General features: G+C 42.9%; 1 protein-coding gene across 1 annotated transcript in view; it reads right to left on the bottom strand.

Moving 5' to 3' along the window:
* Nucleotides 1–7,153: 7,153 nt before the first annotated feature.
* The window catches only part of P3H2 (prolyl 3-hydroxylase 2), a 177,331-nt gene continuing 160,019 nt past the window's right edge, over nt 7,154–24,465 (bottom strand). Inside the window, exons 11-15 of the mRNA XM_015092503.3 lie at nt 24,024–24,174; nt 23,014–23,131; nt 21,500–21,575; nt 15,765–15,905; nt 7,154–8,155 (exon numbers count right to left, since the gene is read on the bottom strand). Of these exons, the coding sequence (XP_014947989.1) occupies nt 8,069–8,155; nt 15,765–15,905; nt 21,500–21,575; nt 23,014–23,131; nt 24,024–24,174 (573 nt within the window). The 3' untranslated portion in view covers nt 7,154–8,068. The remainder of the gene's footprint in view (nt 8,156–15,764; nt 15,906–21,499; nt 21,576–23,013; nt 23,132–24,023; nt 24,175–24,465) is intronic.

Raw genomic sequence — 24,465 nt, 5'->3', positions numbered from 1 at the left:
TGTAATATCAGTACAAATCCCTATTTTGATCATGATTCTTCCTTGTGTTTCTGCTGCAGGCTTGACCTCCCCAGTCTAACCAACTCTGGACAGTTCACTGCGGACGGAATGGTGACTATGAGCACTCTGTGCTGAGCTTTGAGGACCTTTCAGTTAGCTTTCTGCACAATTTGTAAATCAGTCTGCATGTAACTGATGCATTTCTTTTCCCCATAGAGTTCAAAGCATGATGGATATTCTAGGCTGGTTTTGAAGGCAGGATGGTTGAAGTTTTCAGCATGTCAATTTGTCACATTTGATGTATCTGACACCTGGTCTTTAAGAGTCTTGGCAGGCAAAGTGTCCCAGGCTGGTGGGCACACTTTGGTAGAGCAGAGACCCAGGAACAGCATCTTCCTGTCCGTGTGGTGCTGAGCCTTTGAAGTGGCTCACTGGTGCTTCAAAGAGAAGTTCATGGTACAGGGAGCAGCATCAGATATACTTTTATGACCCTTAGAGACAAAAAACATTATTCAGAAGCCAAACGTCTGGAAGAAAAATCTATATCCTCAGCCCTGCGGCTTGAAAGTTCAGAGAAGACTCAGAGTGCTCCCCGTGAGGAAACCAGAGCGTGTTGGAACAGAGCTGGAATCAGACCTGGCACCCTCCCTGTGCAGTGGTATCAACCATCTTACTGAAGACAGGAACCTCCTTCTGGATTTCCACTGGAGTTTGGAGGAGTGAGGAGACCTGGAATCAGATCAACTTACAGTAATTCCTCCTGCCTCCTGACTTTTCAGAAAAAAAAGTGATCAGAACTGCAGAGCATCCTTAGTACACTTATTGTTTATTTGGGAAACTAACATCTATTGTGAACTGAAGTCAATTTGTTCATCTATTATGGGTTTCTTTTTCCCTCTGTGTGAATAATGGTCCTGTCTCCTGGGAGACCGTGGAACACTTAGTGACCACAATGCTAAACAATGAAGGAAAATGGAACACCCTCCAGGAATCTCGGCACTGTGGAGTCCATGGAGGCCCCGTGATGCCTTAATGCCTGTTCTTGACTAGAAGTAACTAAAGGCAGAATAAACTGCAAATTAAGACTTCTCAGAACCCAATTCTGCTACAAATATTGTTATAACTTTCTCTGGGATTATTGTTGTTGTTTAGTCACTAAGTAATGTCCAACACTTTTGAGATCCCTATGACTATAGTCCTCCAGGTTCCTCTGTCCATGGGATTTTCCAGGAAAGAATACTAGAGTTGGTTGCCCTTTCCTCCTCCAGGAGATCTCCCTGACCCAGGGATAAAACCCAGGTCTCTGGCTTGGCAGGTGGGTTCTTTACCACTGAGCCACCAGGGAAGCTCTTATCTGGGATGCTGAGAAGAAGAAAAACATCTGAATAGCATTTTTTTTTTTTTACCAATAATGACTCCAAATAAATATAATTCTAATTCATATTATCTCATGAAAAAAACGTGTCCTGAAACACTGAACTTCAAATACCACAAAAATCCTGGTGTATCTGTTCAGTAAGTGTTGCTAAACGGTAGAGTATTATGAGAGCTCAGAATATTATTCTGGTGACCAGAAGTCTTGAAGTTGGCTTCTAAGCCTCAGGTATTCTATAATTTATTCTAAAATCAAGCAGTATGATTGAGCTTAAGACCTTCAAAAGCATTTACAAGTTTTAACAAACCAAAAACAGGTACAGAGAACAGACACGATAAGTGCGATTGGACAATTTATTGCATGATGTTTTACTGGACTCTGGCTTTAAATGAGGTAGAAGGTCCCCAGCAATGTCTGTTGGAGACAGTTTGCTTCCAAGGAGTCCCAAAGCTGCTGAAACTCTGTTCCCTGCATGACAGTGAAGGAAAGGTCCTTACTAAAACATCCCATAGTTTTCTGGTTTTACAATAAGCTTGACTGATTTTACCAGATGCTTTAGGCTTTGCAGAAAACACACCTGAATATCCTCAGATGGGCTGCGATAGCATCATTTTTCCCATTTGTGAGATGAAAGGGTAAGAATTTGAGAGAGTGGCTGCCCCAAGGCATATGGAATGAGAGGTTTCTTGGACCCATGGACAGAGGGAAGAGCCACTGGGCCACTTCACGGATCTTGACCTGAAAGGTGAGGTTCCCCTCAGCTTTTTCTGGCACCCGCTGGGGCTCTACTTTTAATCAAGAAGCCTGATCCTTAGTGGCTTTGCTCCACCCACTTAAATAAACCTCCTGACAAGGGAATAAAATAAAGCCCCCTTTAAATTGGTATTTATTTGGATTTTCACAGCATTCATTCACTTGCATTCCCAGGGCAATTTGTAGTAAAAATCTCATCCCTCCCCACTTTCAAAACACCAACGTTAAAATAAACTCTCCAGGGACTTCCCTGGTGGTCCAATGGTTGAAATTTCACTTTCTAATGCAAGGGGTGTGGGTTTGATCCCTGATTGGGAGTTAAGATCCCACATGCCTTGCAGCCAAAAAACATAAACAATATTGTAAGAAATTCAATAAAAAGTTTTAAAATGGTCCATGTCAAAAAAAAAAAAATCTTTAAACACATAAAATAAACTCTCCAACTCTTCTGAAAGGTTAGTATTTTAGAACCCAAGAAACCAACAAGCTCAAATTAAACCCCCTTTTCAGCTGAGGCCATCGTGGCTCGTTTTTGCTTATTGGTGACAGACAGGCACTCAAGACCCAACGTAACTGCCACCTTCTCTGTTAAGCTCTCCCTCCCTCCAGCCACTCCCTTCTCTGAACTCATATGGCCTTTTTTGTACCTGCCTCTATTATAGCCCTCCTATCACCACACTTGCCTCATTTTATATTTTTCATTCCTTTACATCTATTTTTTCCACTTTGAATTTCTTAAAGGAGGGGATAAAATCATACTCATTTTTGAACCTTCTCTAAACCCACTACTAAGTAGCTGCTCACAAGGAATCTCAGGAATGAATTCCTAAATGACCAGAGGTTTCCTATACCTCCTTTCCTGTGCCTGCTCCTTTTCTCTGTTTACAAAATGGAGATTGCACTGATGTGTCTCTCGGGATAATTATGTACTTTCATTTGACTGCCAAGTGCTTCAAGACCATAAAAAAAAGCTTTGTAAATGCCACCCATGATTACAACCCTTTGAAACAATGGGACATATGATTTACAAGTGGAAAAAGATGAGACTTTACAGGTAACCCTACTTGTCTGGTCCCCATCTTTCTCCCCACCTACCATCAGATAGCAATTCAGAGGTAACAGCATTAGCTTGGGAGAAACGAGGATAATTTATGGGGGTCTAGGTAGGATTTCCAGGGCCTTGTTAGGTACCTCTGTCATGAGGGAAATTACCTGAATCTGATATGGTGGACCAAGGGCAAGTGTTCCCAGAAAGGTTGGATGACCCTCAATTCCCAGTTTCAAGAGGACACTCAGATGAACGGAGCTGATTGGAGTTTCCAAAGCAGAAGATGGCTTATAGAAGGGCTGTTAAGGTAGAAAGGTTGTCAAACCCATCTCTAGCCTCAATCTCTAATAGCCTAAACAAGGAAAGAAAGGGTGAAGCTCGTTTTGTTCACCTTCCCCTCAAGGGTATCATAGCAAGTGACCAGAAAAAGGGGGTTGTATATTGAATTAACAGAGCATTCAGATTTTCCTCCCTAGCAATGCATGTCAGGAGAAGAGAGAACAGGAATCTTTTGTTTGGCTATCTGTCTTGTGAGCCCTTTATAAGATCTTTCAATGCAGAGGTGAGTGACTCAGCCAGGTTTTCACATGGGAGATGCCATCTATTGTAGAGAAAGCCAGGATATAAGATCAGATTGTTCCAGACTTGAGGTCGTCTGGCCTCCGAGATCAGCAGCGGGGAGAGAAAACACCGTGACTACCTGGTGGGAGGTGGGAAGGAGGAAGCTCTGACACCATGAATCTGCAATTCCAAGCCAGCAGCGAGCCCAAACAGTGGTGGGTGTTATGTATCTCGGTGTGTCTGAAGAAATCATGCAGGTCTGGAACAGCAGGGGCCCTTACATCTCATGTTGGAAACATCGAATTATCTGGGAGTAGATTTGTGGGTGGGAAGAGGGACTGTGTGGAGGAGGTCACTTCACATCACAGATTTCTTGGCAGGCTGCAACCAGGATCATCCCAAGGGCCAATTTAACTTGTGGTTTGGGGGCGTTTTGCCAAATGGTTCCTGTTTCTGCGAAGAGCTTTGGATGTGGGACCAGTTCCACCTTTCCCCACTTCTCCACCCTACCATTGTCAGTCACCTCAGCATGCCTAATTCTTGGCATCAAGATCTAGTGAGGTGGCCCTCATTACCTTTCTTGACGTCAGTGAGGGAGATTTTCCCCGTGGCTGTCTTATGTGAAATAATTTAGCATTTGTACTTCAATTAAAATTCATAGATACATATTATTAAATGGCACTGACTCATTCCATGGCTTCTCCTCAGCTGAAAAAGTGCCAAAAAATTCTATGCACAAAGCAGTGACGAAAACCATGTTAAAACTAAAATTTCCCTGTCAAGCAATTCACATTCGGGGCTCTGAGGAAAGGACCCCCCACTTCTAAGAAAACGGGTCTGTTCTGAGTCGGGGTTTTCTCAAGAGGAAACAGAAGTTCCAGATCCTTTCTGCCTTGGAGAGGGTGGAGAATGGCACCTGACTAGAACCTTCTTCCCCTTTGGTGAGCGTCATGAAAGCAGGGCCCGGCACCTGGTGTTTCACTGGATTTTGCAACCACATTCAATCCCTCTCCAAGGAGAGAAGGGGAAATATGCCTTCACACATCAACGGGAAAATAAGAAAGGAGGAAAAGTTTAGGTTTGATAAAAATCTAACTCTGTTCTTTACATGAATGTACTACTTCAGAGGAGGCATGCCTGGAAGCAAACAAGCTGGCACTTGTTTTTCTTCCTGTTCAAAAGACTGCTTCTGCCTCAGACCTGCACCCTCTAAGCCCAGTGGGCATAGGCTCTGACTTCACTTCACTGCCCTCTGTTTCCTCTTCTGCCAAACGGGCCTCATAATCTGGACCCCGAACACCTCCTGGGGTTTCTAGTGTGAGAACCCGTCCTGTGTCTTAAGCATTCAATCCAACAATACAGGAGAAAGCAGAAGCTTTGTAATACCGTGAGCTTTTTACACAAGGCAGAGTCATCAGGGTGAGAGGTAGCTCCGCATGAGACAGAGATGAAGAGTCCTAGACTTGGAGTCATAAAAACTGGGCTTTTAGCCTGGGCTGTCTCAAGCACATATAGCACTTTTAAGTGAATTAGAGAAAGACATCACTTCTGAACACAGTCCTGCAGGTCCTCACTGAACTGCAGGTCCATCCATGGACTTATGACCAAGTACCATCTTTGGCCAAAGAGAAGAAGTTACCCGTCTTCTAGAGGACGCTGCCCTGGGCCAGTATTCTTGTACAAGCCAATTCAGAAGCCCCAGCTCTTCCTGCTCGAATTATGCAACCACATAAACATTTCTTCAACCTCTGAGTCTCAGTTTCCTCCCAGACAGAAAGACAGAACTGAATTGCAATTTCTACAGCCTCCTTTAGCTCTGAAAACTTAAGAAATTCTAATGAACTTTCCCATCCTTCTACACAAGGGGCCAGACATCACAGAGAAAGTGATTTCTAAGCCCAATCTTCTAAAAATCATCTGATGACACTCCCTAATATTTGAATGAAATTATGTATGGTTTGATGTGGGGCAGATTAGAACACAAATGCCTGAGTGTCTACGTGATGTCCCAAGTAGAGAACCCAACCCCGGTAGCCTGTACAACAGGAATAACAACTCTGTGTTGTCAGGGATGGTACAAGATGGGGATTTACCCTGATGCCCATCTCCTGAGGCCTCTGCTCACTGCCTGTGGGACGGAAAGGCAGACTCGGTGCTGGAGTCCTGGCCGCTCCCAGAGCACCAGGAGCACCCAGGAAGCGGGGACCACACTGAGCCAAAGACGGTTTTCTTTGTTGATGCCTTGTTGCCAGAAAACAGAAATTAGATCCTTGGCCAGAACCTCCTATTAGCAAATCTGAGCGTCAGCAAACACTTCTCAGTAAAGGAGCAGACAAATAGCAACCTCCTGTTCCAAAAGCTCAGGGAATTTCAGACCTAAAATTAGATTCCGGGTTTTAAAATCACATACACACATAATGAACCCATTCACAATTCTCCGAATGTTAGTAGAAGTAAATTTGGTATTTGTGAATATTTCTAAAATCAGAGTTTTAGGTTTGTTTTCTTTTGGCTTTGTTTTGTATTTAGATCAAGAGGGACGGTTTCTGGAAACAATTACTGGCAATGATGTCATTTTCAGAGGAGATTAAAGCCCAGAAAAGGAAAGAGACTAGCTCCGGGTCACACAGCAGAGCATATTTGATCGGGTTGGGATTATAATCTAATGTTCTTTCCACTGCCCCAACCAGAGGGTTGGGTGAAAAACAATTTTTCAGTCTCAAAGGATGAATGTTCTTATCACTACCCAAGGTCATAAATGGCAGAAAATAACTGTGATTTTTATCGATTTTTAAATAATGATTGAATATCTTGTTGCTATTTTTTAAAAAGTATTTATCTGGCTGTGCCGGGTCTTCATTACAGCATGTGGGAGCTTTGATTTTCACTGCAGCGTGTTGCAGACTTTCTTGCAGAACTCCTAGTGCAGGATCTTCATTGCAACATGTGGGATCTAGCTCCCTGACGAGGGATGGAGCTTGGGTCTGCTGCATTGGGAGTAGTCTTAGCCCCTGGACCACAAGATAAGTCCTTAGAAAATGCTTTTATCTGTTGGTTTTCTTAAGGGCTATAGCCTCTACCACTGCCCATCAAAAAGGTAGGTGATCTCCCCTGGCTTAGTGGAGCAGACTCTCTCGGTTAGAATAACCTCATTCCCCACCCCCGCAAAACACTCTCTTGGTAGTATCTTCCATAGAACCAGCATCAAGGACCCCAGAAACTCTCAGGATTAACACATTTTTGCTAACTATCCCTGTTTCTTCAGAAGGAATGTTCATACCTTCCTTGCAGCCCCAAGCCCCTGCCAACAAAATGAACCATGACCCAATATTATCCCTGGGTGGTCCCCAAAGCTCCTGTTTGGATTACCTGGAGATAAACCAAACATTTGTGAGAAGAAAAACAAATGCTGGATATTAAAACAAGCCTCCCTTTATTAAACAAATCAGATACAAACACTAAAATCCATGAGCTGGAGAGCACCAAAGGTGGGAGAAGGGGAAGGGAGGGGCTCAAAATACACTCAGATGAAGAGCAGAATCAACCAGAAATCCATTTTTTTCTCCCTGAAGAACAAAACATCCCTCTGTCGGGCAATGTAGCCATGGTGCCCACATTCAGATTCTTTCAGAATCTCTGGGATGAACAGCCATCCTACTTCAACCCTTGGACAATGCTTTTTAAAGACAACACTCCTAGGGCAGTCCTTTCTGGACTAGCGCATAGTGGGGGCTGAATCAAAGCTTCCAGTGTAAGAGTGCTATATGCTAAAAACACCAGAATCAAAAACTCCACCCAGGCCTGGGAAGGCTAACCCCTCCATCTCACAGTCTTCATCAGAGCTGTTCCTTTGCAGAGCCTGGGGGGCCCTCAGGGCAGTGACTTGAAGCAGTTGTGACCTCACCATGGACTCTTCAGAGTCACAGCCATCAGCTCTGGGAGACAGTGGCTGAAAGGCACGGAGCCAGAAAGGCCTTCTGAGTCCGATCACATTCTAACTTTAGATCTGGGCATGCATGGGAGTTGTTGTTTCGCCAGGAATGGACTTATTCTTTTTGCTTGAGTTTTAGGATCTGCAGCAAATGAAGTCTGTATGTGTGTGTGCAGGTGCACGGTGGGGAAGGGGTGACTGGGGTTTGAAAGACAATCTGCTGAGAAAACCAAGACAGACAGACAGACTGAGGCAAAGCAAGCATCCTTAGGCACAGAAGGGAGATCTGCTGACTCATATTAACTTGTTAATTTATACCGTGGCTCTGTACAAAAATAAAAAAGTTCTCATAAGATTAACAATTTAAATAAATATTTGATAGAGACTCTTTTTCTCGTTTTTATAGCTCATCTTTGGGATTGATATTGTGCTTCCCTTGCCGTTCTTGATCCAGGATTGCGATCACTTCATCGGCCTGTATTCGCTCCTATAGAAAAAAGACAATATAAACATCACTGTTACAAGCGATGCCAGTGCCAGATGCTCTCCCAGCATTTCCAGGCATCATCTGTACATGAACGGATGCTAAATCCAGCCTCATTCCATCCCTATCCAGGTGCCTTCTGCTGACTTCCCTGTGTACTCAGCAGTTACCTTCCAAGACTCCTCTCATGTCAAGAAATCTTATATATTCAACTGCAACTTCCATTTCTAATTTGTGGTCCCACAGACATCTCCAACTCAGTTCTCCAGCTCAGTGCTCAAGCTGAATTCTGCAGCTTCTCCCCCGCAGACCTACTCTGTCCTCTTCACAGAATTCCTCTCTCATTAAAGACCACCATGACTTCCACACTTACCCCAAAAGCCTGATGATGGTTTCTTGGATCTGATATACCACTTAGTCCTCTCTGTTCTGCCCCTTGTTTCTGCCCCTTTCTTTTCAGTGCACTTACTGTTGCCTAAGAGGGACCAGAGATCAAATTGCCAACATCTGCTAGATCATTGAAAAAGCAAGAAAGTTCCAGAAAAACCATCTATTTCTGCTTTATTGACTATGCCAAAGTCTTTGACTGTGTGGATCACAATAAACTGTGGAAAATTCTGAAAGAGATGGGAATACCAGACCACCTGAACTGCCTCTTCAGAAACCTGTATGCAGGTCAGGAAGCAACAATTCAAACTGGACATGGAACAACAGACTGGTTCCAAAGAGGAAAAGGAGTACATCAAGGCTGTATATTGTCACCCTGCTTATTTAACTTCTATGCAGAGTACATCATGAGAAACGCTGGGCTGGAGGAAGCACAGGCTGGAATCAAGATTGCTGGGAGAAACATCAATAACCTCAGACATGCAAATGACACCTTCCTTATGACAGAAAGTGAAGAACTAAAGAGCCTCTTGATGAAAGTGAGAGTGAAAAAGTTGGCTTAAAGCTCAAGATTCAGAAAACGAAGATCATGGCATCTGGTCCCATCACTTCATGGCAAATAGATGGGGAAACAGTGGAAACAGTGGCTGACTTTATTTTGGGGGCTCCAAAATCACTGCAGATGGTGATTGCAGCCATGAAGTTAAAAGACATTTACTCCTTGGAAGGAAAGTTATGACCAACCTAGACAGCATATTAAAAAGCAGAGACATTACTTTGTCAACAAAGGTCCGTCTAGTCAAGGCTATGGTTTTTCCAGTGGTCTTGTATGGATGTGAGAGTTGGACTATAAAGAAAGCTGAGCGATGAAGAATTGATGCTTTTGAACTGTGGTGTTGGAGAAGACTCTTGAGCGTCCCTTGGACTGCAAGGAGATCCAACCAGTCCATTCTAAAGGAGATCAGTCCTGGGTGTTCATTAGAAAGACTGATGCTGAAGCTGAAACTCCAATACTTTGGCCACTTGATTCTAAGAGCTGACTCATTGGAAAAGAACCTAATGCTGGGAGAAATTGAGGGCAAGAGGAGAAGGGGACGACAGAGGATGAGATGGTTGGATGGCATCACCGACTTGATGGACATGAGTTTGAATAGACTCCGGGAGTTGGTGATGGACAGGGAGGCCTGGTGTACTGCAATCCATGGGGTCATAGAGTCGGACACAACTGAGCGACTGAACTGAACTGAACTGTTGCCTTAGTTTAGGCCAGTGTTTCTCAAGCTTGGCCCTGCTGACATTTTAGAGCAGACAATAACTCTTTGTTGGGGGGGGGGGGCGGGTGCAGGCGGTGGAGAGGTGTCCTGTGCATTGAGAGTGTTTAGCAGCACCTCTGGCTCTGCCTACTGCGGGTAGCCAGTGGCTACCAAGTCCAAGTTGTGACAACCAAAAACCACTCTAAATTGCCAACTGCACAGTGGCAGGAAAAATCGCTCCTGCTTGAGGACCCTGTTGTCTCTTAATTTAATTGCTGTGGTAGCTTTCAAATTGATCTGCGTCACACCCCCTCCCACATGCTCCTATTGGACCCTCTGCACTGGAATCAGGACCACTTGCCTTTCCAGCGCACTGCTCACAGCCCTTGCATGGGTTCCCATTGCTGGATGCTCTGGGTCCACCTTTCTCGATGCACTTGTAAGGACTCGGACTTCTCTCTCTTCTTCAATTCACCTTGTCGTCTCCTTTCACCTCCCCTTACACTCTACCTTCCTGATTTACCTTGAGATCTCTGAATATAGCGCTCTGAGAAGGCCTTCCTCATCCTAGTCTAGGCTGAGTGTCCCTAGGATTTAAACGATGCTTCCATCACATCCTGTGTTTCTCTTACCGCTCTGCCACCATTGACCCAGTCGGCCTACTTCCAAATGACATCTCCAGTCCCCCACATCTTTTCACCTTCTCTACTATGACATGTTAGCTACAGCAGTCTTTCCTATCCTGTAATTCTCAGGACTGGGGGAGGCAGGGGAAAGGGTAAGGGACATGGCTTCTTTCCCATTGGGCAGGTCAAAAATTTTGTTCAGATTTTCTTCTATGCCACCTTACAGAATACATTGGAAGAGAATTCATGTTTCCTAAACAGCTCATCGAGTCTAACTGCTGCTTGTTCTGTGTTCTCCTTTCAGCCCATTCTCTACCTCGCATACCATGTTCTGGCCACCTTGGCTTTCTTTGCTTCTTGACCATTCTGTGTTCCTTCTTATCTTTGGGCCTTTACAACCTCTTCTCCCCTGGAACACTCCTCCAAAACCTTTATCATGGTTGGCTTCTTCCTTTCATTCGTCTGGAGAGCCCTCTCACACTTTGCTACCCTCTCCATTTTACTTTCAAATCAGTTGTCTTATTTTCTTTCCCATACATCATTTCTCACTACCTGAAAATCCTTCAGCTGTTTATTCTTTATTTACGTGTTGCCCTTTTCCACTAGAAGTTAAGCTCCATGAAACCAGGGAATCTTGTCATTGGAGGGGCACTGTTCTATTTCCTGCGCCCAGAAAAGCAACAAACATTTATCAGGATGGCTCAGTGGTAAAGAATTGGCCTGCAATGAGGGAGACACAGGAGACACAGGTCGTATCCCTGGTTTGGGAAGATCCCCTGGAAGAGGACATGTCAACCCATTCCAGTATTTTTGCCTGGAGAATCCCATGGACACAAGAGCCTGGTGGGCTCTAGTCCACAGGGTCCCAAAGAGTCGGACATGGCTGAGTGACTGGACACAGCACAGCACAGTATAATCGTTGATGAATAAATACATGGGTAGATGTCTAACATGCCAGAAATGTCTCTCCCCTAAGAAATCATGCTCGTCCTTTAAGGCTCCTGTTAAATGCCATCTCCTCCATGAAACCTTTGCTGGTTCCCTCTTTCTGCTCCATGAACACCATGCATTTTTGGCTCTAAGAATTCTTGCTGAATTTTGCCTTGGGTTTTAATTACTCAGGTCCCTGTATTGTCTCTTCACTTTGACTTCAAGTTCCCTGAAGATAAAAGTTATGCTTAAAATAATTTGCATCTCCTATAGGTAGTCTCCAGCACAGTTCCCAGCAAAGTAAGTGACACAAAGAACTTGATTATTTTATGACTTGGTAATAAAATCCCCTTTATTCAAGAGTTTATAATTGAGCATAATGTTGATATAAAAGCACCTACAAGGACCAGTCATGTCCGACTCTTTGCGACCCCATGGACTGTAGCCTACCAGACTCCTCTGCCAATGGGATTTTCTGGGCAATAGTACTGGAGTGGATTGCCATTTCCTTCTCCAGGGGATCTTCCCGACTCAGGGATCGAACCCAGGTCTCCCGCATTGTAGACAGACGCTTAACCATCTGAGCCACCAGGAAAGTCGCTCCAGATATACTAAAGAACAGAAGACCAAATAGTTGTCATAATGTCCAAATAAAATGTGTGAGTGTGTGTGTGTGCATGCTCAGTTGTGTCTGACTCTTTGCAATCCCATGGACTGCAGGCTGCCAGGCTTCTCTGTCCATGAGATTTCCCAGGCAAGAATACTGGAGGGGGTTGCCATTTCCTCCTCCATGGGGTCTTCCCAACCCAGGGATTGAACCTGCGTCTCCTGCGTCTCCTGCATTGTAGGCAGACACTTTACTTCTGAGCCACTAGCGAAGCCCCTGCATGAGTACTACTTTATTAATGCAGGGAAAACACCTCGCTGATTAGCAAATGGATGTAGATACAAAATGCTCCGATCTGACTGCACAAGAGACTGTTGCAATTTTGTCTCTCTTGAAAGAAAAGAAGTTGAAAAGAGAGATGGAACTCTCTAACAAGGAATCAAAGCTTCTAATGTTGGGCATCCTTAAGAATTTATGATGCTTAATACTCCTTGAGAATGTAATGCCTTTAAAGTAAACTCTAATGAGCATGTAAGTCTGCCAGCTCTGATGACGTCTTGAAAGGCAGGCTTTCTTTGCTCAAGGATTTAACCTGAAAGGAGGTGCCTAACTTCTGGTTCAAAATTGGGAAAGGAGTACATTAAGGCTGTATGTTGTCATCCTGCTTATTTAACTTATATACAAACACATCATGCAAAACCCGGGCTGGATGAAGCACAAGCTGGAATCAAGATTTTGGGGAGAAATATCAATAACTTCAGATATGCAGGTGACACCTTATGGCAAAAAGTGAAGAGGGATTAAAGAGCCTCTTGAGAAGGTGAAAGAGGAGAGTGAAATAGCTGGCTTAAAACCCAACATTCAAATAAATGAAGAGGATGGCATTGGGTCCCATCACTTCATGGCAAACAGATGGGGAAACAATAGAAACAGTGAGACTTTGTTTTCTTGGGCTCCAAAATCACTGCAGACGGTGACTGCTGCCATGAAATTAAAAGGTGTTTGCTCCTTGGGAGAAAAGCAATGACAAACCTAGACAGTATATTAAAAAGCAGAGACATTACTTGGCCAGCAAAGGTCCACACAGTCAAAGTTATGGTTTTTCCAGTAGTCGTGTAAGGCTGTGAGAGCCGGACAATAAAAAAGGCTGAGCGCCAGAGAATTGATGCCTTCGAACTGTGGTGTTGAAGTCTTTTGAGAGCCCCTTGGACTGCAAGGAGATCAAACCAATCAATTCTAAAGAAAATCACCCCTGAATGTTCATTGGAAGGACTGATGCTGAAGCCGAAGCTCCAGTACTTTGACCACCTGATGTGAAGAGACAACTCATTTGAAAAGCCCCTGATGCTGGGTAAGATTGAAGGCAGGAGGAGAAGCGGACAAGAGGATGAGATGGTTGGATGGAATCACCGACTTGATGGACATGAGTCTGAGCAAACTCCAGGAGATGGTGATGGGCAGGGAAGCCTGGCATGCTGCAGTCCACGGGGTCACAAAATATCAGACACGACTGAGCGACTCAACAACTCAGGGACTCTCAAACTTTGTTACACATTGAAATCATCTGGGGAATTTTTAAAACTTCCTACACCTAAATTAATCAATCTAGGATTTTTAAATGTGGGAGCCAAAATGTCAATAGTTTGTAAAGATCCCCAGTTGACTACATTGTGGAGCAAAGTCTGGGAATCATGTCATAGGCAAGATTTTCCTGGTAGCTGCCATAGAAGCTTTGGTCATTTTCTTCTGTGACCACTAGATGTCGCCACAGCCTGGAAACTGGAGGATTTTCCCTAGTACTTTCCAGGTTAGGAAGGACAAAAGAGAACTTTGTGTTATTTGTGTGTGTGTGTGTGTGAGCTTATTTTGATAGAAACAAATATCTTAAAGGAGAGGCTGAGATACTGAATAATAAAACAGATTAAATGTTTGTTTAACACTAAAGATTAAAAAACAAGAGACAATTCTCCAACAATGCTGTTATCTCCACTGTATACTCGTGTACCTAGATTCTTTAGTCAAGAAGGGGTGATGTGGGGAACACTGGCATTTTGGCCTTGGAGAGGTGAGAGGAGAGAGGAGTCACATGTAAAGGCGACTATTCAGTCCCTTGTGATGTTTTCAGATCTCTCCCTGCCCTGCTCCCTCTGTCCGGACTGTTCTTTCTCTCTTTTGTGCCCAGCTGTCATCCTCTGCTCTTTTAGGGTTGCCCTATGCTAACAATCCTGGAGAAGGAAAGGAAAATGGCACTCCAGTATCCTTGCCTGGAAAATCCCACGGATAGAGGCCTGGTGGGCTGCCCTCCATGGGGTCGCAAACAGCTGGGCGACCAACTCTTTCTATGTAAGTAAGTCTCCTTTGATATCTCCCTGCAAATCAGATGGCTGCTTCTCCCCATCATTCTCCTGTTGGCCTCTCCAAGCTCCTTGTGGTCAAAGCTCTGCCTTATTCAACCATGTGCCCCCAGGGCCCACCTAGTAGAGCTTTCCAAGCACACAGTAGATTTGTTATAAACATTTGTGAAACATGTGAAAGAATGTTTAGAAATGAGGCCTAAAAACTGAGTTAGGTTTGGATGGCAAAAATAGTATATAAGAAAGAGAAATTCACTTTAAATTCTTTCTGATGCAATTGGATCCAATTTAGGGGTCTAAAGAGGAAAACTGGTTTGCATGCCAGTTTAAAGACTAGAATTTCATAGCTTCATTAAGGCTCAAGGCTGGAGGAGACTTTGAAGTCATTTGGTGTAGCCCCTGCCATGAAGATCAGGTTCAGGTTCAGGCTCAGCTTTCCATGCCAAGAAGTTGCTGAGGCTGTGATTGGAGTCATCCAGTGACAAGTAACTCTGTGCTTCCAAAGAAGAGAATTCTACCAAATGGTGGAGATGGTTTGAAAGTTATTCCTTATGTTGAGCCTAGATATTCCTCTCAGGGGCTGTATCTACAGGATTTAATTCATTCCTCTATAGCTTCATGTGCTGTGCGTGCCAAGTCATTTCGGTCATGTCCAACTCTTTGCGACCTTATGGACTGTAGCCCACCAGGCTCTTCTGTCCATGGGATTTTCCAGGCAAGACTACTGGAGTGGGTTGCTATGCCCTCCTCCAGGGGATCCTCCCAACCCAGGGATCAAACCCAGGTCTCTTATGTCTCCTGCATTGGCAGGTGGCTTCTACGAGCGTCCCCTGGGCAGACTTACAAACACTATAACCTCTGCTCAGAACATCCAGAAGGGTGAGATCACAGTCTCTTATCCAGACTAAGTGTCCTCAGTCACTTCTAAGACAATGACAATATTTTAATATTTACTTAATGGTAGTAAATAATAAATTTTCATGTCCCCTCATTGTCTTTGATAAATGTTTCATAAATGATTCTGTGAACTTTTTAAGGGTTTGTTGAGACAACAAATCAGTCTTCCTGGTGGCCAGTGGAAAATGATTGCTCTCTCCTGATGCTACAATTTGTTAATAAACTCTGGGCTAATTTAGGAGAGTGCTGAATATCCCTGAGATGTCTATTTCTGCATTTTTAGAACTGCATTTTTAGCCCCTTTTCCTAAAACTTACAGTGCAAAAATCAGATGTGTATTTGCTAAGTCATGGATCTGATTAAGAAAATGTGTTCTTGCTTAGAAAACAGAGCCAGTATTGGAAAGCAGACAGAAAGGAGTCTGTAAAAGATTTTTCCCCCATGATCTCTAAGAAGGGTTATGAATCAACTCATAAGAATTTTAAGATCAATTAGTTCGAGAAGCAGTTCTATAGGGTGTCTCATTGACTTTCTGAGGGCGAGGGGTCAGAAACTCACCAATTCTCTATAAAGGGGGTCCAAGGTAAACCACAGAGCTACAGCACACCTCTGGCCCTTGGTGACTGCCTTCACCCCATGTGGGTTCTCTCCTCCAGACGAGAAGCTGATCATGCGCCCGCACTTTGGTTTTATAGAGGCCTGAGAAAGAAAGTGAAAACATGCCTCTCAATTTCAAAACTGTGAACATTTCTACAATCCCCCTTCTCTACCCTTCTACTCAATTACTTGAGTTAAGTTTTGTCAAAGAACAATGGAATCCTGGGGCTGAAGAAGACATAGACTGTTTCCAATTTCGTCATCTATAAGACAAAGATAAGGTTAAAATAACACCTAATTCAGGAAATAAAGTTATCAGGCGAAATGGTCATCACATTCTATGGAGAGAATGGAGAGAATCACCTCTCATAATTCAGGTATGTGGAGAAACAAACAAGTTCCACTGATAATGTTGCTTCTATGAGAAAATGTATTCTGAAGTTTAGCTAAATGATTGTAAACACACTTTTGGAACACAGCCCCAGTGAGTTTAGTTTTTCATGAAGCAAATGGAACTCATTACATTTTATCTTTTTCAAACTTGCAGAGAGAAACTAAAGTTCCTAAATAACTCTGTTTCACAAATATACTGCTGTTCAAAATAATCCACGTTTCTTCCAAGTATGATAAAAAGAAAGTTCCTTTTGCTTTATATCTAACTGATGATTAAAGTCAGAGAAGGCTCTGTGCTGTACTTGTCTTCAATAAATGTAAATCTTAAGCTACCAGTCAGTAATTATACAGCTTTCAGATTTTTCAATTTTTTTTTGGCTACATCACACAGCTTGCAGGATCTTAGTTACGTGTATGGACATGCTGCTAAGTCACTTCAGTTGTGTCTATTTGCAACCCTATGGACTGTAGCCTGCCAGGCTCCTATGTTCATGTGATTCTCCAGGCAACAATACTGGAGTGGGTTGTCATGCCCTCCTCCAAGGGATCTTCCCTATCCAGGGGTCAAACCCATGTCTCTTACATCTTCTGAATTGGCAGGCGGATTCTTTACCACTCAGTTCAGTTCACTTGCTCAGTCATGTTCAATTCTTTGCAACCCCATGGACTGCAGCATGCCAGGCTTCCCTGTTCATCACCAACTCCTGGAGGTTGGTCAAACTCATGTCCATCGAGTCGGTGATGCCATCCAACCATCTTATCCTCTGTCGTCCCCTTCTCCTCCTGCCTTCAATCTTTCCCAGCATCAGAGGCTTTTCCAAAGAGTTGGCTCTTCACATCAGGTGGCCAAGGTATTGGAGCTTAGGCCTCAGCATCAGTCCTTCCAAAGAATATACAGGACTGATTTCCTTTAGGAATGACTGGTTTGATCTCCTCGCTGTCTAAGGGACTCTCAAGTGTCTTCTCCAACACCACAGTTTGAAGGCATCATTTCTTTGGTGCTCAGCTTTCTTTATGGTCCTACTCTCACATCCATACATAACTACTGGAAAAATCATAGCTTTGACTAGATGGACCTTTGTTGGCAGAGTAATGTCTCTGCTCTTTAATATGCTGCCTAGGTTGGTCATAGCTTTTCTTTCAAGGAGCAAGTGTCTTCTTATTCCATGGCTGCAGTCACCATCTACAGTGATTCTACAGCCCAAGAAAATAAAGTCTGTCACATTTCCACTGTTTCCCCGTCTATTTCCCATGAAGTGATGGGACTGGATGCCATGATCTTCGTTTTTTGAATGTTGGGTTTTAGGCCAGCTTTTTCACTCTCCTCTTTCACTTTCATCAAGAGGCTCTTTAGTTCTGCTTCGCTCTCTGCCATAAGGGTGGTGTCATTTGCATATTTGAGGTTATTTCTCCCAGCAATCTTGATTCCAGCTCATGCTTCATCCAGCCTGGCATTTTGCATGATGTACTCTGTATTTAAGTTAAATAAGCAGGGTGACAACATACAGCCTTGACGTACTTCTTTCCCAATTCGGAACCAGTCCATTGTTCCATGCCTGGTTCTAACTATTGTTTCCTGACTTGCATACAGGTTTCTCAAGAGACAGGTCAGGTGGTCTGGTATTCCCATCTCTTTCAGAATTTTCCACAGTTTTTCGTGATCCACACAGTCAAAGTTTTTGGAGCAGTCAATAAAGTAGAAGTAGATATTTTTCTGGAACTCTCTTGCTTTTTCTATGATCCAATGGATTTAGCAAGTTGACCTCTGGTTCCTCTGCCTTTTCTAAATACAGCTTGAACATCTGGAAGTTCTCGGTTCATGTACTGTTGAACTGAGTTTTATCATTTCTCAGGGAGCTTTACCACTTCCCAGTAGCTTTCCCACTAGCTGCCTGGGAAGCCCCTTAGTTCCCTGCTGCTGCTGCTAAGTCACTTCAGTCGTGTCCGACTCTGTGTGACCCCATGGCAGCCCACCAGGCTCCCCTGTCCCTGGGATTCTCAAGGTAAGAACACTGGAGTGGGTTGCCATTTCCTTCTCCAATGCATGAAAGTAAAAAGTGAAAGTGAAGTCGCTCAGTCGTGTCCAACTCTTAGCGACCCCATGGACTGCAGCCCACCAGGCTCCTCCATATCAAATCCCAGTTCCAGACAGGGAGTCCTAACCACTGAATCACCAAGGAAATTGCAGATTTTTTGAAAGTAAAGAATTTAGAACAATTTTTTTTCCTTGTGGAGCCAAACGTTGGGGCATTTCCCTGCTCCAGAAATAAATCAATTTTCCCTCCAGAATCAAAGAGGGGAGAGGTAAAAAGGAAAACTACCCATTTCCCTTTGTTATTGGCACTGGTTGTCTCAGAATTTTAATTAGCTACAAAACATCCCCTAAACTCAAGCATATGCAATTCATCTAAAGTAGAACTTATTTCGGCAAATATATCTCTTAACTTGGAACTTTTTCATCAAAATGTTGTTTAAATTAGTACTTTTGTGTATAGTTACACCTTTATATTAAAAATATAAATATCTAAAAGGGAAGTAGTGTCCGATTTCACATCTTTAAAAAGCAAAATTACAGTGAGCCTGCATTCAGAAACTGGTGAATTCACATATGTTAGTTATTCATAAATTAACGATTTATACATAGTATTCCCGGCTGGTTTACTTTCAAACATTGGGCATTTCCAACTTTGGCCACTAGATGGAGAAGAAGCAAAGAAATCTTTCAACCACCTGTTTGCTTTCCCTTTCCAATTGTGTGAGATACAAGCATTTCTGAACTTGTTAACAGAGCTCAGAAATCAAATAGGTTCTGCACAGAGGATTTTCAAAAGGTGATAGTCATGTATCAGGATTTAAACTGAGTCCAGATCATCAGTCTTGATTTAATTTCCCAGTTCATGAAATATCAAAATGCTGAAATGTAAAAAATTAAGCTTTTTACCAAAATTAAAAAAAAAAAGTTTGAGGCACCATGACCATTTAAATTACAGTATATTAAACTACATGGAATATTTTTCTTAATTATATCAATATTTATGGACAATTTTAGTCAGAATTCCCATAAGTTTTCCCTTTAAATATGATAATGCAATTTTTAAAATGTCATCTGCTTAAACCCCAGTTGGTATGGCATGAATGATCCTGAGAAAAGAGTACAAAATATGAGGGAAAATGCATAAAACTCGCATAAGAGTTGTGGAAATAGCCTATATAATGGAAAACCCTTGAAGTTTATTACATACATGTTTCTGTAATTTTAGCTTTGCATAAAGGAATGAAATGTGGCATAATCTATTTACAATTCAATTATCTCCTCAATCAGAAATTCTGTTTTTTCACCATGCATGTTTTCTACATGCTTGTTGGACTTAAAGACCAAAGATTCTGGCTATATGGTTTATAAGCGCTTAGTAGGCTGGTTTTCCAAAGGCAATAATTTATTTAGGAACATTGTGGCTGACTTTAACTTTTGATTTTTAGTCTATGATGATTTGCTTAGAATCTCATCCAAAGTGTGAACATGTAACACATATATGTCTGTGTGAATGTATATATATCAAGTGTCAAGTATAGGTTTACTTACCACCAGAACTATGTGAATATATATATTTATACACACACACACATATATATATATATATATATATATAAGTTTTTGACTGTGTGGATCACAATAAACTGTGGAAAATTCTTCAAGAGATGGGAATACCAGACCACCTGACCTGAGAAAACTATATGCAGGTCAGGACGCAACAGTTAGAACTCTGGACATGGAACAACAGACTGGTTCCAAATAGGAAAAGGAGTACATCAAGGCTGTATATTGTCACCCTACTTATTTAACTTATATGCAGAGTACATCATGAGAAATGCTGGGCTGGAAGAAGCACAAGCTGGGATCAAGATTGCCGGGAGAAATATCATTAATCTTAAATACGCAGATGACACCACCCTTATGGCAGAAAGTGAAGAGGAACTAAAAAGCCTCTTGATGAAAGTGAAAGAGGAGAGTGAAAAAGTTGGCTTAAAGCTCAACATTCAGAAAACAAAGATCATGGCATCTGGTCCCATCACTTCATGGGAAATAGATGGGAAACAGTGGAAACTGTCAGACTTTATTTTTCAAGGCTCCAAAATCACTGCAGATGGTGACTGCAGCCATGAAATTAAAAGAGGCTTACTCCTTGGAAGGAAAGTTATGACCAACCTAGTGAAAGTGAAGTCACTCAGTCGTATCCGACTGCTAGTGACCCCATGGACTGCAGCCTACCAGGTTCCTCCATCCATGAGATTTTCCAGGCAAGAGTACTGGAGTGGGTTGCCATTGCCTTCTCCGATGACCAACCTAGACAGCATATTAAAAAGCAGAGACATTACTTTGCCGACAAAGGTCTGTCTAGTCAAGGCTATGGTTTTTCCGGTAGCCATGTATGGATGTGAGAGTTGGACTGTGAAGAAAGCTGAGCACCAAAGAATTGATGCTTTTGAACTGTGGTGTTGGAGAAGACTCTTGAGAGTCCCTTAGACTGCAAGGAGATCCAACCAGTCTATCCTAAAGGAGATCAGTCCTGGATGTTCATTGGAAGGACTGATGCTGAAGCTGAAACTCCAATACTTTGGCCACCTCATGGGAAGAGTTGACTCATTGGAAAAGACTCTGATGCTGGGAGGAATTGGGGGCAGGAGGAGAAGGGGACGACAGAGGATGAGATGGCTGGATGGCATCACCGACGTGATGGACATGAGTTTGGGTAAATTCCGGGAGTTAGTGATGGACAGGGAGGCCTGGTGTGCTGCGATTCATGGGGTCGCAAAGAGTCGGACACGAATGAGCGACTGAACTGAACTGATACATATATATATATATACACACACATATAGTAATTTGGATAATGACGGGTATGATGACCAATGCTCACTCTAAGCACACAGGACACCAGGGTACATGAAAGTCATTCTGTAGAGACATGTGACTTATCCTAGTAGTGGGTGATTTAAGAACAAGTGTTTTTATGTCTCCATCAAATTACTTGAAAAAGAATCTGAAGACCTACATTCTGGTTCTAAGTCTACCACTAACTATATGATCCTTAAAAAACATTCTTTAAATCACCCACATGTAAAATGGACAAGATTTTTTATTGATTCCATTTCTAACATTTTATGATGTATAAATTTACTGGATCTCTGTTCACCTCTTGAATTCTCAAGCTCAGGAATATCTGAAATCCAGCAGCCCTTGGAAAATGGCAAAAGTGAGACTGAAAAATGCTAGATAAATCTGCAAGAACAGACTTGCTTACAGTCACAGTCTTGGCGTCCATCTCAGTGAATATGAATTCTCCTCCTTCAAAGTCATCATTCATATATAGGAGAGCACTGTAAGAAGAAAGGGAAACCATTTGTCCTCTCATATGCCTGCACAACATCATCGCAGAATACTGGACACTGGACACGAACCAACCAGCCTGATTAGTAAGTTTCCTCTGAACTAGAGATGAAAATGATTGACCTTCCTAAACTTCAAGAGTAAGACCAGATGTAGGGTCATATAAGGTGAAAGTGAAAGTCACTCAGTCGTGTCCAACTCTTTGCGACCCCACTCCATGGAATTCTCCAAGCCAGAATTCTGGAGTGGGTAATAGCCTTTCCCTTCTCCAGGGGATCTTCCCAACCTAACGATCCAACCCAAGTCTCCCGCATTGCAGGCAGATTGTTTACCAGCTGAGCCACAAGGGAAGCCCAGGGTCATATAGGAAGTATTTATTCATTCTTACGTTAAAATTTTAATTATATTTCAAACTTTATCTCACATTTCACTTTCCAAATGAAAACATAACTAGGTTTAATCTAGCTCTTCGATGTTGCCCACAGAATCTAAAACTCTCTTCTTTTCTTTTATACTAGGAGAAGGAACTGGCAACCCATTCCAGTACTCTTGCCTGGAAAATCCCATGGATGGAGGAGCCTGGTAGGCTGCAGTCCATGGGGTTGCGAAGAATCCGACACGACTGAGCGACTTCACTTTCACTTTTCACTTTCATGCACTGGAGAAGGAAATGGCAACCCACTCCAGTACTCTTGCCTGGGGAATCCCAGGGAGGGCGGAGCCTGGTGGGCTGCCGTCTATGGGGTCGCCCAGAGTCTGAGACGACTGAAGCGACTTACCAGCAGCAGCAGCAGCAGCAATGACTCTGAGGGACGCAATTTTTCCTTAAGCAGCTGGAGAGTTCCAAGGGGTGTAGCCCAGCCTTGCAGGCAGGGGGCGCTCAATAAACGTTTTTGTATAGAGCACAGCGTAGTAATGAACATATTATAGGCATGGTGACTACAAATCTTGACTCTTTGCTTTACACAGTAAAATATCATTCAATAAGAGAATACATTTTTTCCTCCTGAGCTTCCAGTTGCTTATTTACAAAACGCAGACATAGGTAAATGATGTGATGAAATCCCTCTGCATGTTGAGATGCATCCCCTCTGTTCTCAAACTGAGATGCATATACCACAAGGATATATTTAACTGAAAGCCAAGTGAGAAAAAAAAAACAAACCATAAACTTCAGTTTTTGGTATGAAAACAAAACGGATGTTCTGTGAAATAGGATGCAACAAAATGAGCAGGGATTTTTAACATAAAAATAGGACATGCTGAAGGCACTTCTGGGTTGTGGCAGCTGCTTAAGAAAATTATCTGAGCATCTCTGCTTCATCGAGATGAGTGTGATGACCGCAAAACAGATCAGCTTTCTAATTCCCGTGGAGTTTTGATAACTGTTGGGCAAAAGTTTTATATTGAAGCAGAGGCTGGTGGTACCTATAGTCCCGGAATGTGTAAGCAGGAGGCTCCTTCCAGCATTCATTGGCCTCTGGATCCAACAGGCAGTTGTCAGCATGGATGGGATGACTGAGGTCATTTCTTCTATCCTGTTGACCTGCCAGAAAAGGGAACAGGGAAGCATGAAAGATGGAGTGCCATAACCTCCAAGAGCAAAGCTGACAATCTAACTGTCTTCTCTTGTGGATGATGTCCCTTGCAAATCTGAGAAGTCAGAAGGCAGAGCAGACTAAGAACACTGGGAAAGCGCAGTCAAGTGATTCTGATCCTGTTTTGATATGAATTCGTTGTAAAAAACTGCAGACAAGTCGCACCTGTCTTCTTCAGCTATAAAAGCTCTCTATAAATATACATGTGGAAATTCCATGCATTTCATGTGCTGTGCTTTGTGTGCACCAGTAAAAGGTTGAGGATAACATGCCAATGTCAAAAAGAAAAGAGTTGATGCAGCTGAGAATTCACAAGTGGAAAGTCTACTTCTGTGACTTCTTTGCCCCTTCCTCCTTAGGAGGGTGTTGAAAAAAAGACGTGCAGAAGAAACAGTGATGCCAGGGAGTGAGGAGGTCTCTGTCTTTTTAAAGATTTCTTTTAATGTTTCCTTTATCTTCCAAGCACTTCCCCTCAATGTTTGTGGACATAATGGGGACTGTAATTTCCAGGTTCTTAAACCCTGAAAAGGGAAACCTAGAGCAGAAAAGGGTAACCTAGAGCAGAAAAGGGTTTTTTTTTTTTTTAATGTGATTGAAACAAGCAGAAGCAATGGATTTGGAAAGGAACTTAGACAGAGTGATGGCCTTCTAATAGTTTAGGGAAGAGCAAAGTAGAAAAAGAGGGAAGGGAAAAGTCAGAATGAGTAAGCTTTTTTCGTTTTAAAAATGTAGAATTCTTCTGTATCAAGTCTGACGCATTTCTAGAGCTTTGTTTCACATTGTTTTCTTTCTCATTTCACAGAGAGTAAAAGGGAACAAGTTCAAACTCTGAAATCTCACCAGACAGGGCTGTGCGGCAGACCATGTGTGTATAGGAAAAATACAGGGTTGAGTTCAGCATGAAATAGGATTCTACAATCTTTCGAGCCTTCTCGCTGATGTCATAAAACAGACGGGCACTCTTCAGGGGGACTCGGCCTTCATAACCAAACTGAAGAAAAGGAAGAATATTAGAAACCACTGGGTTGATTGGAGGGCTTGAGGAAATCAGACGCCAACTATTGAGGAAATCATTAAGCCAATATAGGATGCTCAGCTCTCTGTTGGTTTGTGGGAATACTACCGCAGACTTGTGAGTTTCGGTTAGGAAAATGAGCCCTTGAAAGAAGCCTAATCACAGAGGGGAAGTTAAAAGCTAATCACCCTCTTTTCTCTCAGAACACTTCCATCACTCCTTTCCAAAAACATTTCTAGCAGTACAGAATGATAACTTGAGTATGTT

The sequence above is a fragment of the Ovis aries genome, chromosome 1, assembly GCF_016772045.2.
Source record: "Ovis aries strain OAR_USU_Benz2616 breed Rambouillet chromosome 1, ARS-UI_Ramb_v3.0, whole genome shotgun sequence".
NCBI classification, from domain to species: domain Eukaryota; kingdom Metazoa; phylum Chordata; class Mammalia; order Artiodactyla; family Bovidae; genus Ovis; species Ovis aries.
Note: the sequence above shows the minus strand (reverse complement) of the source record. Positions and strands in the feature narration are given on the sequence as shown.